The sequence below is a fragment of the Amblyomma maculatum genome, chromosome 1 (genome assembly GCF_055883805.1).
Source record: "Amblyomma maculatum isolate TAMU_Amacu chromosome 1, ASM5588380v1, whole genome shotgun sequence".
NCBI classification, from domain to species: Eukaryota; Metazoa; Arthropoda; class Arachnida; order Ixodida; family Ixodidae; genus Amblyomma; species Amblyomma maculatum.
The window spans coordinates 266,108,351-266,121,718 of record NC_139344.1 but is presented as its reverse complement, the minus strand read 5'-3'; the positions used below and the strand labels follow the sequence as shown (position 1 = coordinate 266,121,718).

The following is a 13,368-nucleotide window of genomic DNA, read 5'->3' as shown; positions in this document are numbered from 1 at the left end:
TTATGGGGGCGGTTAGGGAAGCGGGTCCTATTTGAACCATGCACTGTGGGGACTTTTCTGATGGCAAAAATAAGTTTTAGTATGGTTGTGCTATGTAAAATATTTTGCATGAGGGTCCACATCTCCCCTCTTTAAATCCACCTCTACCTTGCTCTGTATTTCCCTTAAGGACATTTCCCTAGACTGTATAGTGGCTTGTTCTGTGTATCGCACATTGTCTATTTGCCTATCCTCCTCTTAGTTTCATCTGAAATACCATGATTTCTCTATTGTTCTTTAATTCACGCTGCTGCTTTGTGTATTTCAATGGTGCCTGCCATTTTTTTTTTTCAGTGCTTACTGTACTTCCCTCAGCAACAAAGCCTATTTGTCAGTGTGCTAGTCCAGGCTAAATAGGTGGGAAGTGGTAGGCTACGCCGGTTTTGTGCTTTTTCCCTTTACAGATAAACTGTAAGGTGCTAATTACAATTTGAGAGGAAAAAGTGAAATGTTCTCTATCCCATTGTTACTTTCCTACTAATTCTTGCTTATTTTCTGCCCCTGCAATCACTACCTGGCCCAGAAAGATGAACATCCAACCAAGGTAAGAATCAAGTACCTCGTTGTCTCTAATAGATAAATCATTCATTCAGTTGCAAATGCCAAACTGCTAAGCATTTAATTAGTGGATGACCAGTGGTGTTCCACTGAAATTGTGTTTCTGCTGTTCTATAGTCTGTGAAGGTCAGGCACGGACTTTTTTGCAGATTTTTTTAGCAGTCTAATTAACAAGTGTGCAATACAGTATTAACAAGTACACCTTCCAAAATCTGTTTCTTGAGCTGTTTGAAATATATTGTGACTTTGATTCTATTTGCAATTCTTATACTTGCGTATATTTGACAGTAAGTTAATGCGTATGCAGATTTTCCGTTTGGCACCCCAAAATGTCAAAATGCCTGCTGTTTAAATTGTTGCAAACATCGCAGAAAGCTTGTGATTACAATTCCACTGTGACAGCAGGTGCACACAAGATTCCCGCAAGTTATTAATTTGACACCCAGGGAGCGCTTCTAGAAGTCTATAATTTGTCAGGTTTTTTATGTGTTTCTTGCCGTTAATATTATGCAGTGGAAAAGCCAGGAATTTGTGTGTGTGTGTGGGGGGGTGGGGGGGGGGGGAGTTTGTTGTTTGATGCATAAGAAGGGTGTTGGGTGAAGAAGCAACTGCTTGCCTTTATGGGACCAGCCAGATTTCTGGAGGTGGAGTTACCCACCTTGGGGATCTGGCCCGGACCCGCATCTTCAGATCCAGGCCCGCCCAGACCCGAGGAAACATCATATCTCCCGGCCTGGTCAGTGCCCGTGCAGTGCCCTGAATTCCTTAATCGCAGCAATGCGTGCGTGAACGTTTCCTTTTTTAATGCACGGAAAAGCATTTAATGGTGGCGTTTTTACCCGCCTTTCTTCATATCTACTAGTATTCTTCCACTGACCATTCGCCATGGACCAGCTCTTACCGTGAGGCAGAAGGATGCACCAGAGGAATGCACTTCTTCGGCAGACGCTCATTATAAAACCCCTCTGTCCTCCTTTCATTGCAGCTGTGGTGAATGTTTCCACACTTCCACCGAGAGTTGAGAAATATACAGCGCCTTTCCATTCGTAAATATATATATATATATATATATATATATATATATATATATATATATATATATATATATATATATATATATATATATATATATATATATATATATATATATATATATATATATATATATATATATGCTTCATGGTGGGACGTTAACTTGAGCATACACGAACGGTGATCAAGATGTTCAAACATCGTTGCACTTTTGAAAAGCTTAGACACAGAAAACGACACGAGACACTGGAGCGCAACTTAATTTAATTTTAGTTTTGGACGAACAGTAACTTGCTTTCGCTCGTGTAACTAACTATAGGGTCAAGCCATGCTTAAACCTGCACCATTGTTTTTGTCGACACGGTGCTCACGCTGACGAGCGCGGCCTGCTCTCGTATCCCTTCCTCTCTCGGCCAATTGTCAGCTCCCGTGGCTGGAGCGCTCGAACACCGCCCTGTCGCATAAAGTGATTTTTTTTTTTAGTGCGTAGCACTTCTGGCCGCAATCACGGATTACGCTGGTGGTGGTCCGGGGCTTTAGGTCCGACGCCTGTTCTCTCTCTCTTTTTTTTTTTTCGCTCGCTCTCGCCATTTGTGTCACGTGGGTCACCCACTGATTCGTCAGGTACGTGGTGCCACGGCCGGTCTCAATGCGCGCGCTCGCTCGCGTCGAGACCGGCCATGGTAAAGTGTGGCCATGGTGGTGCTCTCCACAGAGTGGAGGAGGATGGTAGAGCCATCCCAGTAAAGTTGATTCAGGGGCTTGACACCCCAGCATATGCGCGCGCCGCCGCGGAGAGCTGACCGAGTGGAGCATTCACTTTGTTCAGCTGCACAGCGCTCTAAGCAGGTGTGCCGCCGACTGTGCTTGTCTAGGTTCTAGGGTGCCTCGCCGCAGGTGCATCAAGGCACTTCGGGTTTCCGCGCAACCAGTGCCTGCGCATTGCGTGGTTATGTGAAGAATTAAGTTTTTATTTTGTTAGCTGCGCATGATTACCCGCGAACAACGAGAGACACCATGGCAACTATGCGGTTCGCTGACTTCCAGTGCAGTCACGTCAGATTTCGAAGCAACTTCGGCGCGCAGGTGGGCAAAGCGCTCCGCTGGCAGTATCGCGCATTATACGTACATTTGAAAGAACCTGCCTTCTTGTGTCGACTAGTAAAGTCTTTTTTTTTTTTTTTTTTTGTTAAGGATCGTGTTCACTGGTTTTGTTTTCTCGCGAGCTTTCCAATGTGCCGATTGTGTGCACATTAAAGGTAAGGTGTTTGCGCGCAATCTGCACTCTGGCTGAACGACTCGTGTATGTTCGTAAGTTCTGCTGAAGTGTTCTTTTTTTTTTTTTTTTTTTTAACCATTCAGCGATCAGCTGCACAGGGAGGACTTTTTTAAGATGCTTTGCGTCCATGCGTAGCTTCCTTTTGACTGCCCTCCTCTTGGTGTGCGCTTGTGATTTTTCCTTATGGTACGTGTTGAACACGAGAAGCGGGATTTAAAGAAAACTCTTTCGCGTGTTCACTTCTGTTTCCCATGTGTACGTGCACTTAAGCGCCACTGTTGCCCGTTATTACTGTAGTTCACGCTTTCAAGTGGTTTGGATGAGGACGGCTGCGCAAGGCCGTAAAGTTTCTGGGCTCGCTTTGTTAGCTATATAATGGTTGGACTTAGCCGCAGAAGCCAGCGTTTGATTCAGGATAGGTAGTACTAGCTTGAGAGCAAATTTTTGTTATCGCTTTCTTGAAAGAAAGCGGAACTGCAGCTAAACTGTCGTTAATGCATTCCTCCGCAATCTCGCGGTTCTTTTTCAATCTTCGCGTATAACAACCAAGTTTATTCCCTCCCGCCGTCATTGTGATTCTGGCTTGAAAGCTGTTCTCGTTAGCAATTAACATACTGCGTAATGAAAGTTGTCTGCTGTTCATGGTGCTTTCTCTTGTCTCGTTGACTCGTCCCGTCTCAAAACGAACCAGGCGCCTACCTAAGTGTCAACCTGCGCACTTGCCTACCTCAAAGCGGAGCCTAGCTCTATCGGGGAAAAAATAAAATAAATAAAAAAAGGACTGGAATGATTGCGTGAGCCGACGTTGACCGTGTTTTGCCACCCATGACGCGCTATAATGACGCCGCCAGTCGTGGAGAATGAAAATTGGGTCGGTCCGTTTGTTGCGCCCGGCTTTGCGCGTATGCAGAGCGGAAAGGAGCTGTGCCTGGCCCCGAGCTGGCCGGCTATGGGAAGGGGAGATCTCGTCCGCGGTCACATGGGCGCTCCCGGGCCTCCCTTTGCGGATGAAGGAGACGGAAATAGGGGCTGAAGAGAAGGGTCGGTCTGTGTTACAGTTCCTTTCAGGGAAATACAATTATTCGTTGACGGTGTTTGCATTTCGAAGCATCGCTAATGGGGTCTGCGCAAGGCTCCTGATAGAATTAGTTGGCACGCGCCTCATTAAAACGCGATGGAACGCAAAATGAAACGCAAACACGGGTCGTTAAAGACGCGGGAGGAGAGGAGCGCAGTGGCGGTTTCTGCTCGGCTAGCGGGGTCTTCTGTCTCGGGAGTTCCCTAGCGGGGAAGCCCCAAGCTCTTTCCGGGAACGCCATTTGACCGTGATAGAGCATATAACGACGACCGTTGCATCTATCCATTCTTTCCTTGATCTTCGTTAGTCCGCTATGCTGCCCAGATTCTAGAAAGGCCGAATTATCCGTTTCAGTTCCCTTTTCTTCAATTCAGGAGGGAAAATTGCGCTTAAGGATGATTCGGAGGCTGCTAATTAATGCCTCGTGTCAGATGGGCGGCACGAATGTGGCTCGTTTGCTCATACACGCATCAATCGTGAATGTCGTCTGTGCCGAACTGAATGATGAACTTCCTGACATCGCAGCTGATTGTCCCTGTGACCTTTAATTTCTATTTTGTGTTGTTTTTAGCGAAATTTCAATAAACGTATAGGCTTCAACATCCTTTACCGTCGTTTGCAGGAAGTTGGTGTCGTTGCAGCGGGCTTGGTCGACAGCACCGCTCGCGAATAGCTTTGGAAGGCTGCGCTTCACGTTTTTTTGCGTTTTTGTGCAGGTTGTGCTTGCAGGGAAAATTGAAAGGAGTGGCAGTTTGTTCGCAAGTATGATCGCAAGGTTTCGTTATGGTTCTTTTTGGATCAAGATTTCTGAATATAAAAGGCATGAATGAGTGCGGCGGATGGTTTCCATATACAAAAAGCAGTGCGCCCTCGTTTCCCGTCCAGTGCACACCCAGAAGCTACTCTCTTTCCCAATCTCCTCGTGTTTGCAACAATTAATTTGTGGCGCAAACAGTGCTAGCTTAACGAGCGAGAGGTAATCGGGAGGCTCTAGCTATAACTTTGTCGTAACCTGACGCTTTTCTTCACGGTGATATTTCAGTAAACGTGTGCTCGCTCCAACAGAGCTTACCTTAATTAAACCAGTCGTCTTCATTAGTTTAACCGAACTTTGTGATTTCGGATGGTGAATACGGATCATTTGCCGACCGTCACTAATTTTCTTTCACTATCAGCAAGGTTATCTTCAGGAGAATTGTTCGCATTCTCGTTTTCGCACGATTTCGCACCTTTTAGGATTCGTCAGTATGTTTCTTGTAATAAAGGCTGTCTGAAAATATTTTTATTGCTCTCAACACCTTAAAAAAAAACACAAAAAAACGGATAAACAAGGCAGCCCCTTCAACGAGAGGGAGAGCTCGCTTTGCGCTCTCCGAAGCAAACAAAAGTAAACGGAAGTGTGATGTCGGTTTGCTGTTCTATCCGCAGTGAGCCGATGAGCGCAGCCTGAAGAGTCAAGGGGAAAGGGGAGGAGCTGTCAAACGTTTCCGTGCTTTAAAGTGACTTTTTGCTTCGTTGTAATGAGCAAGGCGGCTGATTATAGAGAAGCAATCGACCCGATCCTCTGGCGTTTGTAACCTTCGATCGGGTTGTGAAAATGTGTGTAGCCAAGGCTGTTCTTAAAAAGCACAGCTCCGTGCCCATTTTTGCGCTGAACAGTCCGAGATGCGGCACTTGGTGAAATCTGTGTCGTTTGCCTCGGTCGTCTAACGGTTGTCCACCATGTAGTAGCTTCACCTCGTTGTTTTTCGGGAAGCTTTTAGCGGTGCTTTTAATTGTTTACTTTTGCTTTTTGTTCGTCGGAGTGCAAGTGGTGATGTATTAGTGGAGAGTATAGAATCATTTGAGTACTTCGCTGGCCTAGGCCACCGACAGCTTTCTACCCTTCTATTGTAAGTTTGCTGTGAAGAATCAAATTATTCGCACTACTCGCTATGAGTAAAGACTTGATAGAGGACTGCACTCATGGCGTAGTAAATGTACAGATTCCACTAAGGTGTTTTTATTGCGATAGCAATACTGAGCCAGGTTTCGAGCCGTCGCATGGTCCCGGCGGAGGCCACGCTCCTCCTCCTCGTCCTCGAGGAGGAGCAGAAGACGAAGAAGACTGGTAACTTACGCTCTCGCGTCATACCTTTAAAGGATGAGCTTAAGTGTCCCCAATAATGTAGCACCTTACATTGATAGCGTGTGATAAGGGAATGATGCAGCAGGCAAAAGAAGCTTCCGCCGTTGCTGTCGCAATTCAATTAGGGTTAACCAGAGTTGAACCACAACTAATTTTTTACTCGCCGACGCACACCTCTCCCGATTCCAGCTTGTGCGACCTGTTTGCTAGAGGAACCGCGCAGTTGCCTCCTTCACGGACAGGTGCTGTTTGGTTCCCACCGAGCCGACGTGCGTCTTCGAAGCAGTCTGCGGGCCCGCATTGTGGGCGTGAAACTTTCTGCGCCGCCGCCTTCATCACCGTCCACGGAAGCTCCCCCTGCCGCCGTGCAAGAACAACGGGGCTCGAAATTTGGACCGAAATGGGTCAGGCAAGTGGGGGCCCCGAGCCGCAGCTCTTTTTCTGCAGCGATTTTCTCAAGGGTGAAACAATGTCTCGGGGAGGCATGCTCGAGTGACCGGCGGAAATGCTTCGCGTGGAGGAAGCAGCAACAAGTGGTCGTCGGCCGGGGTGAACGTCACCGAGCCAGGGTTGCGCGGCGGGATTAGGCCCGAGTTCTTTGACCTCTAATCTCGTCGCGCACACACACCAACCGTAGATTGCATCGCGTGGGCATCATGGGGACGTTCGTCACTAATCGTGCATGACGCGGGCTCGCCGGGGTCGCGTTACGGTCGCTGGCGTCGCCGGGACTCCTTTTGTTTGTGGCGACGAAAGGCTTTTGTCCACCGCCCAGAGCTCGCGGTGCGCCTGCTTTAATTCTTCTTGTTGGTTCGTGTGCGGCAAGGAGCTAAATCCCGCGACCGAGCTTCGATATGGCCGCGCGCGCTTGTCCTTGGAGCGCGTCCGGGAACGACCTCTGCGGCATTTCCGGGCGTTCCTCCGACCTCTCTCCGGAGAGACGATTGATTGCGGTGCGCTCTGCGTAGCCATGTGTCAGCGTTTTTTACCAGGATCTCTGCTTAGACCTCTGGGGGGTCTCCGAGCTCTACCGCGGCACTTGTCAGTCACAGCTAATAGAGAACAATGGACGCTAATCGATAGGTGACTCGAGTTGACAGCAACGCTCGCTCTGGTTTGATGAGCCACTTAGGTGCAAACTTATGTGGATTATCTCCGAACAAACCAATAGCCCCGGGCCTTGAGTGGTGTTGTTACATGGCCCTGCTGAGGTATTGAAGCGTACGCTGAAAAGAGCACCCCGTGAAAGAATCTATATCCTGCGGCTGAAAGGTCGCAGTAGTTCGCGGCGGTGACAGTTTTTGTCGTCCTTGAACCGGGGCATATCCGAGATTGCGCCAGCTCCCGCCGAATGGTGAGCGTCGGTATTGACTTCTCGCTTGGCTGCCGCTGATGTATTCAGCGAGCGCCGTGATTGAGAGCACGCATCCATCAACGCCCGGACAAACGGCCACACTCGAGGCCGGTTGCGCGAAAACGGGCTGGCGGGACCCGTGCGCTTCCTCGGTGAAACGCCCGCTTCTGTGGAGGAGGACCCGACCTGTGTGTGTGTGTGGACTCATTGAAGCGATTACGCGCTAGCTTGGAGGGAGAGCGGGAATCGCACCTGTCGTCAGGCGACCGTGAAGAAGCTGCGTCTCGCCGGCATATGCTGAGTCTGATTTCCGCGCGTGCTATAGGTGCACGTGACTCTATCAAACGCTGTCCAGCGGAGAGCCGTGATAGTTTGGCCATATCGGAGTGCTGGCATTCCTCGCCAGCAAATTCCAGTAGGTGTCTTCTTTGCGTCGGAGGCACGCAGACCATACACGCGATGCGAGGGAGCACCGTTTCCGCTGGGACAACGGATCGCTCGCCCGTCAGGAATCTTAGATGGAGGCTGTGCTTAAGCCGTGGAATGTTTTTTTTTTTCCTTTTTTTTCTTTCTTTCTTTTTTTTTTTTTTTTCCTGTTGGCATGACGGAATGCGAAGGCGCTTGCATCGGGACGACAGCGGCTGCACAACGCGCACTGGCCTCGTCGGTTCGCTAGCTCCCGTGAGTGCATGGAATCTACCTCGGCGTGTATTAGCCGCGGGACAAAGGGGTGAGAGCAATGAGGCGGTATGTTTCTATCGTAGGAAGACTTTCGCCTTTGCATCACGTTTTCAGTCCGTGCCGCTCCGGCGCCAGTAGAATTGTGTCCCGCTTTTAATTGTGCTACCTGCGCAGGTGCGTTTTCGTTCCTCGTTTCCGGCTCTTACCAAGTTCGTGCGAAGACGCCGCGTAGATAGTGAACAAAAATATGTTATAGTTCTTTGTGCGCAACATTTAGAACGCGCTAATACTTGCGTATGAGTTGCATACGAAGGAAGTACTAAAATATTTGTCAATACATTAGTCTAGTTTGTCCCCCAAATAAATTTCTCACGATATTCGTTCAGCAGTGGCAGCGGCCGTAATGTCGGTTTTCATGACAGTATAAGACTCAAAATTTCACAATAACCTGACGCCGTCAGCACTTGACAGTGATCGGGTATAGAGCCCAGTAAGCTGTCGATGATTGTATGGTCTATGCTTCCCCATTCCTGCAACAGTTTGTGGAGTTTCTCTTCAGCGTTACTGTTCTCTATGTCCCCCAGACGACACGTGAACTCTTGCCATTCATATGAGTTTAGGTCAGCAGTCTGGCTTAGCTGCTCTGTAAGGTCGACCCCCTTACTATAATCTTCATCACCTCATTAGCAGCAGCCTGACTGCATCCTCTGCAGGGCCTCTCCTATATTTCTTCAGCTAACCCGGTCCCGCAAATTTCCTAGCCTCACGATACGCCCACCTAACTTCGCTTGCCTTTTTATGAAATCCACTCGGTTACCCTTGGCCACTATCGGTTATCACAAGTCCTGTCCATGCTCATTTCTTCATTTCGACCAGAATGTTGCTAACTCCTGTTTATTACCTGACCAACTCTGCACGCTTCCTGACTCTTAACGTTACACGTATCATTTTCCTTTCTAGAGTTATTTGCGTTGTCCTCAATTCAAGTTGAGCCCTGAAGTTGAGGAGTACTGGTGTATGGTGTGGAGTATTCCTGACCTCAGAGTGCTTGCCAAATGCACCCCATCCCAATCTTCTTCTTTTAGTTATTGCACTGTTTGGGCGGATCTGCGGTCACTATCTGCCCTCAGTAAACGCATTCCCTTACCACTTGCCTCGCTACCTATCGTAAACTGCTGTTCCACTACGAGGCTGTAATAGAACATTACTTTAGTCTTCTGCATATTAATTCTTAGGCTTACTTTGTGCATTCCTTGTCATTCTTTGCAATTCATACCCTGAGTTACTCGGCAAAGCAATGCCATCAGCGAATCGCAGATTACCGAGGTATTCTCTATTAACACTTTTCCGTAACTGTTCTCAAGTCAGGTCTGTGAATACTTCGTCTACGCAAGCGGTGAGGAGCGCTGGAGTGACCACGCATGTTTCCCGTGCCCAACACCCTTCCTTCTATGCACTGCACTGTATACCGCAGCGAATTTTCTACAAGCGCAGAGCTGTGCTTCGAGTCGTCTTCCTGGAACACGTACGCATCCATTGCCGAAATTCTTCCATATCAAAACTTCCTTGGTCAATTTACTTTATCATGGTATTTGAATTCGGTGAAGGAGGCCAGTTCCACGAGAAGGGAAATAGGCCCCTGCAATTGCCTTCTGGCCTTGATCATTTAATAGGGGGCAACGTAATTATGAATGCTGTCGCTTCCACAAAGTCGCTCACCTCTCCGCTCTAGTAGTACCTTTTTCCTATTCCATCCTGGCAGCTCGGTGAACCGCTCGATGTTTGAGCTGGCCTCCTGACGACTTCTCACAGTCAGTGGGGCTGCTCTGGAGCCCGATACCAGCACTAAATGTATAAGAGCGTATTTTCAGCTTCGCGAACAGCGTATTTCTTGGCAGTTTACTTGGTTAATGTGGGGCGGACTGGTGGAGATTTAATCATGCATCCTCTATATCTGTTGCCGAAACCATCGACTGCACTGTGCAAACTGCCTATCAAAGCTGGTGGTGTTTCATCCCAGGGTGGAGGCCGCAGACAATTACCAACAGTACATTCTTGGCTGTCGCCCGCCTTGCACTCTGCCCATTGGTTGAAAAATTCAGTAATACATATAACAGTGCAAAACGGCAACCAGTTCAGAAATTGCCAAAAATGGAGGCAATTGAAAGCTTCAACGAAATGACGAACGTGGAAAACAAGCTGAAAGCTCACAGCTGTGTGCCCAAAAACTGGCGCAGGAATTATGAGTGGAACATTTCCATGATGTTTCGAATTTAATCAGGAGCATAAACCTACTTATGTTACTGTAGGTAAGGCAGTTTATAGTGACGCTCGACCGGCGAGCATCACTGGCGGGTTTGCCGCAGTGGGTCGGCTGGACTTTTGTGGCATCGGACACGGTCATTTTTTGTCGCTCTGGCATCTTCCCTCGAGTGTAGCACTCGGCGCAGGTGTGCTGCCCGGGTGTTGGGCGTTTCATGGTAAGGGCAAAAAGGCCAGTTCGAGTTTCTCTGGAACGCAGCCAGCGGCAGGAGCTGTTGCTCTCTAAACAGGAACAATCCCCGGGGACGCCGCACCACCGGGCTCTTTCTGCGTCGCCCGGCCCCGAACGAAGCTGGGATAATCTGGCCGCCCCGAGCAGCAGTAGCAGCGCTGCGCGTCGCAAGCACAAATAAGGCTGCGGGGGGACGATGAGGCGCGAGACGTACCAGCGTTCACATATGCATCTATCCCTCACTGGTCATCCGGTCGATAAGAAAGATTATTTAGATGCATCAATCGCAAAGTGCGCGTTATAGGTAGTTCTCATTCCACCTTGTGAAAGAAAGTGGCATTCCTGCCGGCTTCTTGATAAGAATAATTCGTTGCCGGTGTTGCGGCCTGAAACGCTCATTCGCATTTCGTGCGGCGATTTGGTTGCACAGTCGTACGCCAGAGCAGCGTATGAGAACATCGACTGCCCAACTGCGATGTGACTGCGGCGCGCGATGAATGGTTTAGCGAGCAGTAGCAGTTTTCATCGCTTTCTACATAGAAGTAGATGGGGAGGCAAAAAAAAAAAAAAAAAAAAGCTTTCTCTTTAATGCGTTTGGCCAGCGCAGCTATTCTTTGCTTCTGTGATATATGCTTTTCCGGCGCAGACGGTGGGCCGTCATACTGCCGTCCGTTGCGCAACGCCCCACGACCTCTTCTAGGTTGCTGTGACCTCTTCCACCATTAGTGTGGCTTTCGTCTACACACAGTCCACAATCAGTCAGAGGCTTCTAGTAGTCACGTGATCTGCGAGAGTGTAGTGTGTTCGAACGGCTGCATGCTCGCGGTGAGGGTCATGTGATAGGATCAAATATGTCTGATGCTACGTGATTGATGAGTCATAATTCTGTTAACCAGTCAGAAACGTATGAGTCACGCCATCTGCATGTGTGTGGTCACGAGGTGTGCTACAGTGCGCCACGAAGAGCTCTTGGCCGCAATGTGTGGGAATCCTCCTTGCATGCCCAGCGCTGCATGAACTTGATACCTCATGTACTGCATGCGTAGATTTACTTGCTGCGCACGCTCCTCCTCATCATGCATTTGTTCTTTGAAGAGGTGTTAATGCTGAGTCATGCGCTGCTGTGTGCCTCGGAGCCTGTAAGATAACAACTGTTAATAGATTGTTTTTTTTTCTTTTTTCATTCTCAGGCTATTGTTTGTGTCTTCTGCTGCTAGTGGTTGATATATACCCGAATACTTCATTATTTAAGTTGGTTATTTAGTTTAACGTCCCGAAGTAACATCGGCCTTGAGGGACACCGTAGTGGAAGACTCCGGAAATTTCGACCACCTGGGGCTAATCTTTAACGTGCACTGACATCGCACAGCACACGAGCGCCTTGCTTTCCGCTTCTATTGAAAAGCAGCCACCGCGGCCTTGTTCGAACCCGGGTCTCCCGGCTCTGTAGTCGAGCGCCCTAACCGCTTATCCACATAGTCATATCTCTTACTAATTAGCGCATAAAGAGCCAGTGTTTATACCGACACTTCGGGAAGTGCATTCTTGTGTGAGTTTTGCGGATGATTGATCAGTGGACTTTACGAGCTAAGGCGGCAGAACGGCGCAGTGGATGGTCAAGGGCGGCCTTAGGTTGCATTTCTCCTCCATCGATATGTGGCCGGCACTCGAATAATTTTGTTGGTGGATTGTCCGTTTTCACCATGACGCACATGTATGTACGCAACTGTATGCCTCTAGGTTATACTTTCTACGACGTCCTCAAGAGTGTTGCTACTCGCCTTGCCTGCTGTATGTCGCACCATGTACCTTTGCGAAACGCGGCAGGTGCAACTTATGCAAGAATGCATTCGCACCGATCGGTCTTCGTCTTGCTATTATGTCAAGCTCACCATGGTTAACACGGTTTGTATTTCGCCGTTCAAGTGTGCAGTGCGCACGTGTGAGATGGCGAGAATATTTGCCTGCGAGCCCCCAAATGCATTGAAAGCTTCACTCGACGAGGCGAGAAACGGGGCAGTCCTGCTCGTTAGCTGCCGCTCTTCTGATCGCGGGCGTATTTCACGGCTTCCTCCCGGCGTCGCCGGGAGGGACGTCTGTCGGCGGCGGTCGCGCTAATCATCAGCCTCCGCGAGGGCGGCCCGGCTGAACAAAGGCATCCCCACCCAGCTGCTTGAAACACGCGGCCGCTACTGGTCCGGAAAGTAATAAGCTTGCAGTTTGATTATAGGAACGCGAAAGTTTTCATCTTTCTTCGTTTTTGGGCTTTCGCGCGGGGATCAATTGTCGGGGAAGCGAGGAGGGTAGCGCCCTGCCCTCTTGGTTTCTTCCTCGTCCCTTGTCTTTTTGCGCTGTTTCAAGATGCATTTTAATAACGTACTGTACGTTTCCAATTGCCGGATCTTTGCTAAGTAGGCATGGCGGGGTCTAGCTTTGATGGCTGAAATTGTCAGGGCGTGCTGGATGTCGGTGTGTTTGGGCGCGAAGGGGTACAAGCTTGCTGTTTCAAAAAGGCTCAGACTATAATTGAGTTGTAGAAGTACTTGCTGAACGGCTAGTTGGTTCATACTAACCAATGGGTACGGCGTAAGGGGTAAGGCGCTCTTTCCTTCCCTCTTCTTTTCCTGTGATCGTCTCCTTGCGCCGTTCCATTGGTTAGACCATAATTGCATACTTTTCAGCCTGTAAATAAATACGCGAGCTAAATCTAGTTTTCGCCATTAGT

At 48.9% G+C, this 13,368-nt stretch overlaps 1 protein-coding gene across 9 annotated transcripts in view; it reads left to right on the top strand.

Annotated features, from left to right (window-relative positions):
* The window catches only part of LOC146206460 (uncharacterized), a 71,099-nt gene that overhangs the window by 27,888 nt on the left and 29,843 nt on the right, over positions 1 to 13,368 (top strand). For 4 of the 9 annotated variants that reach the window (XM_084591135.1, XM_084591131.1, XM_084591132.1 and 1 more), the window contains exon 3: positions 567 to 583. In XM_084591135.1, coding sequence (XP_084447261.1) covers positions 567 to 583 — 17 coding nt within the window. Of the gene's footprint in view, positions 1 to 562; positions 584 to 1,227; positions 1,334 to 13,368 lie in introns of all 9 variants that reach the window. The other 5 variants (XM_084591129.1, XM_084591134.1, XM_084591128.1 and 2 more) reach the window with 3 other exon arrangements.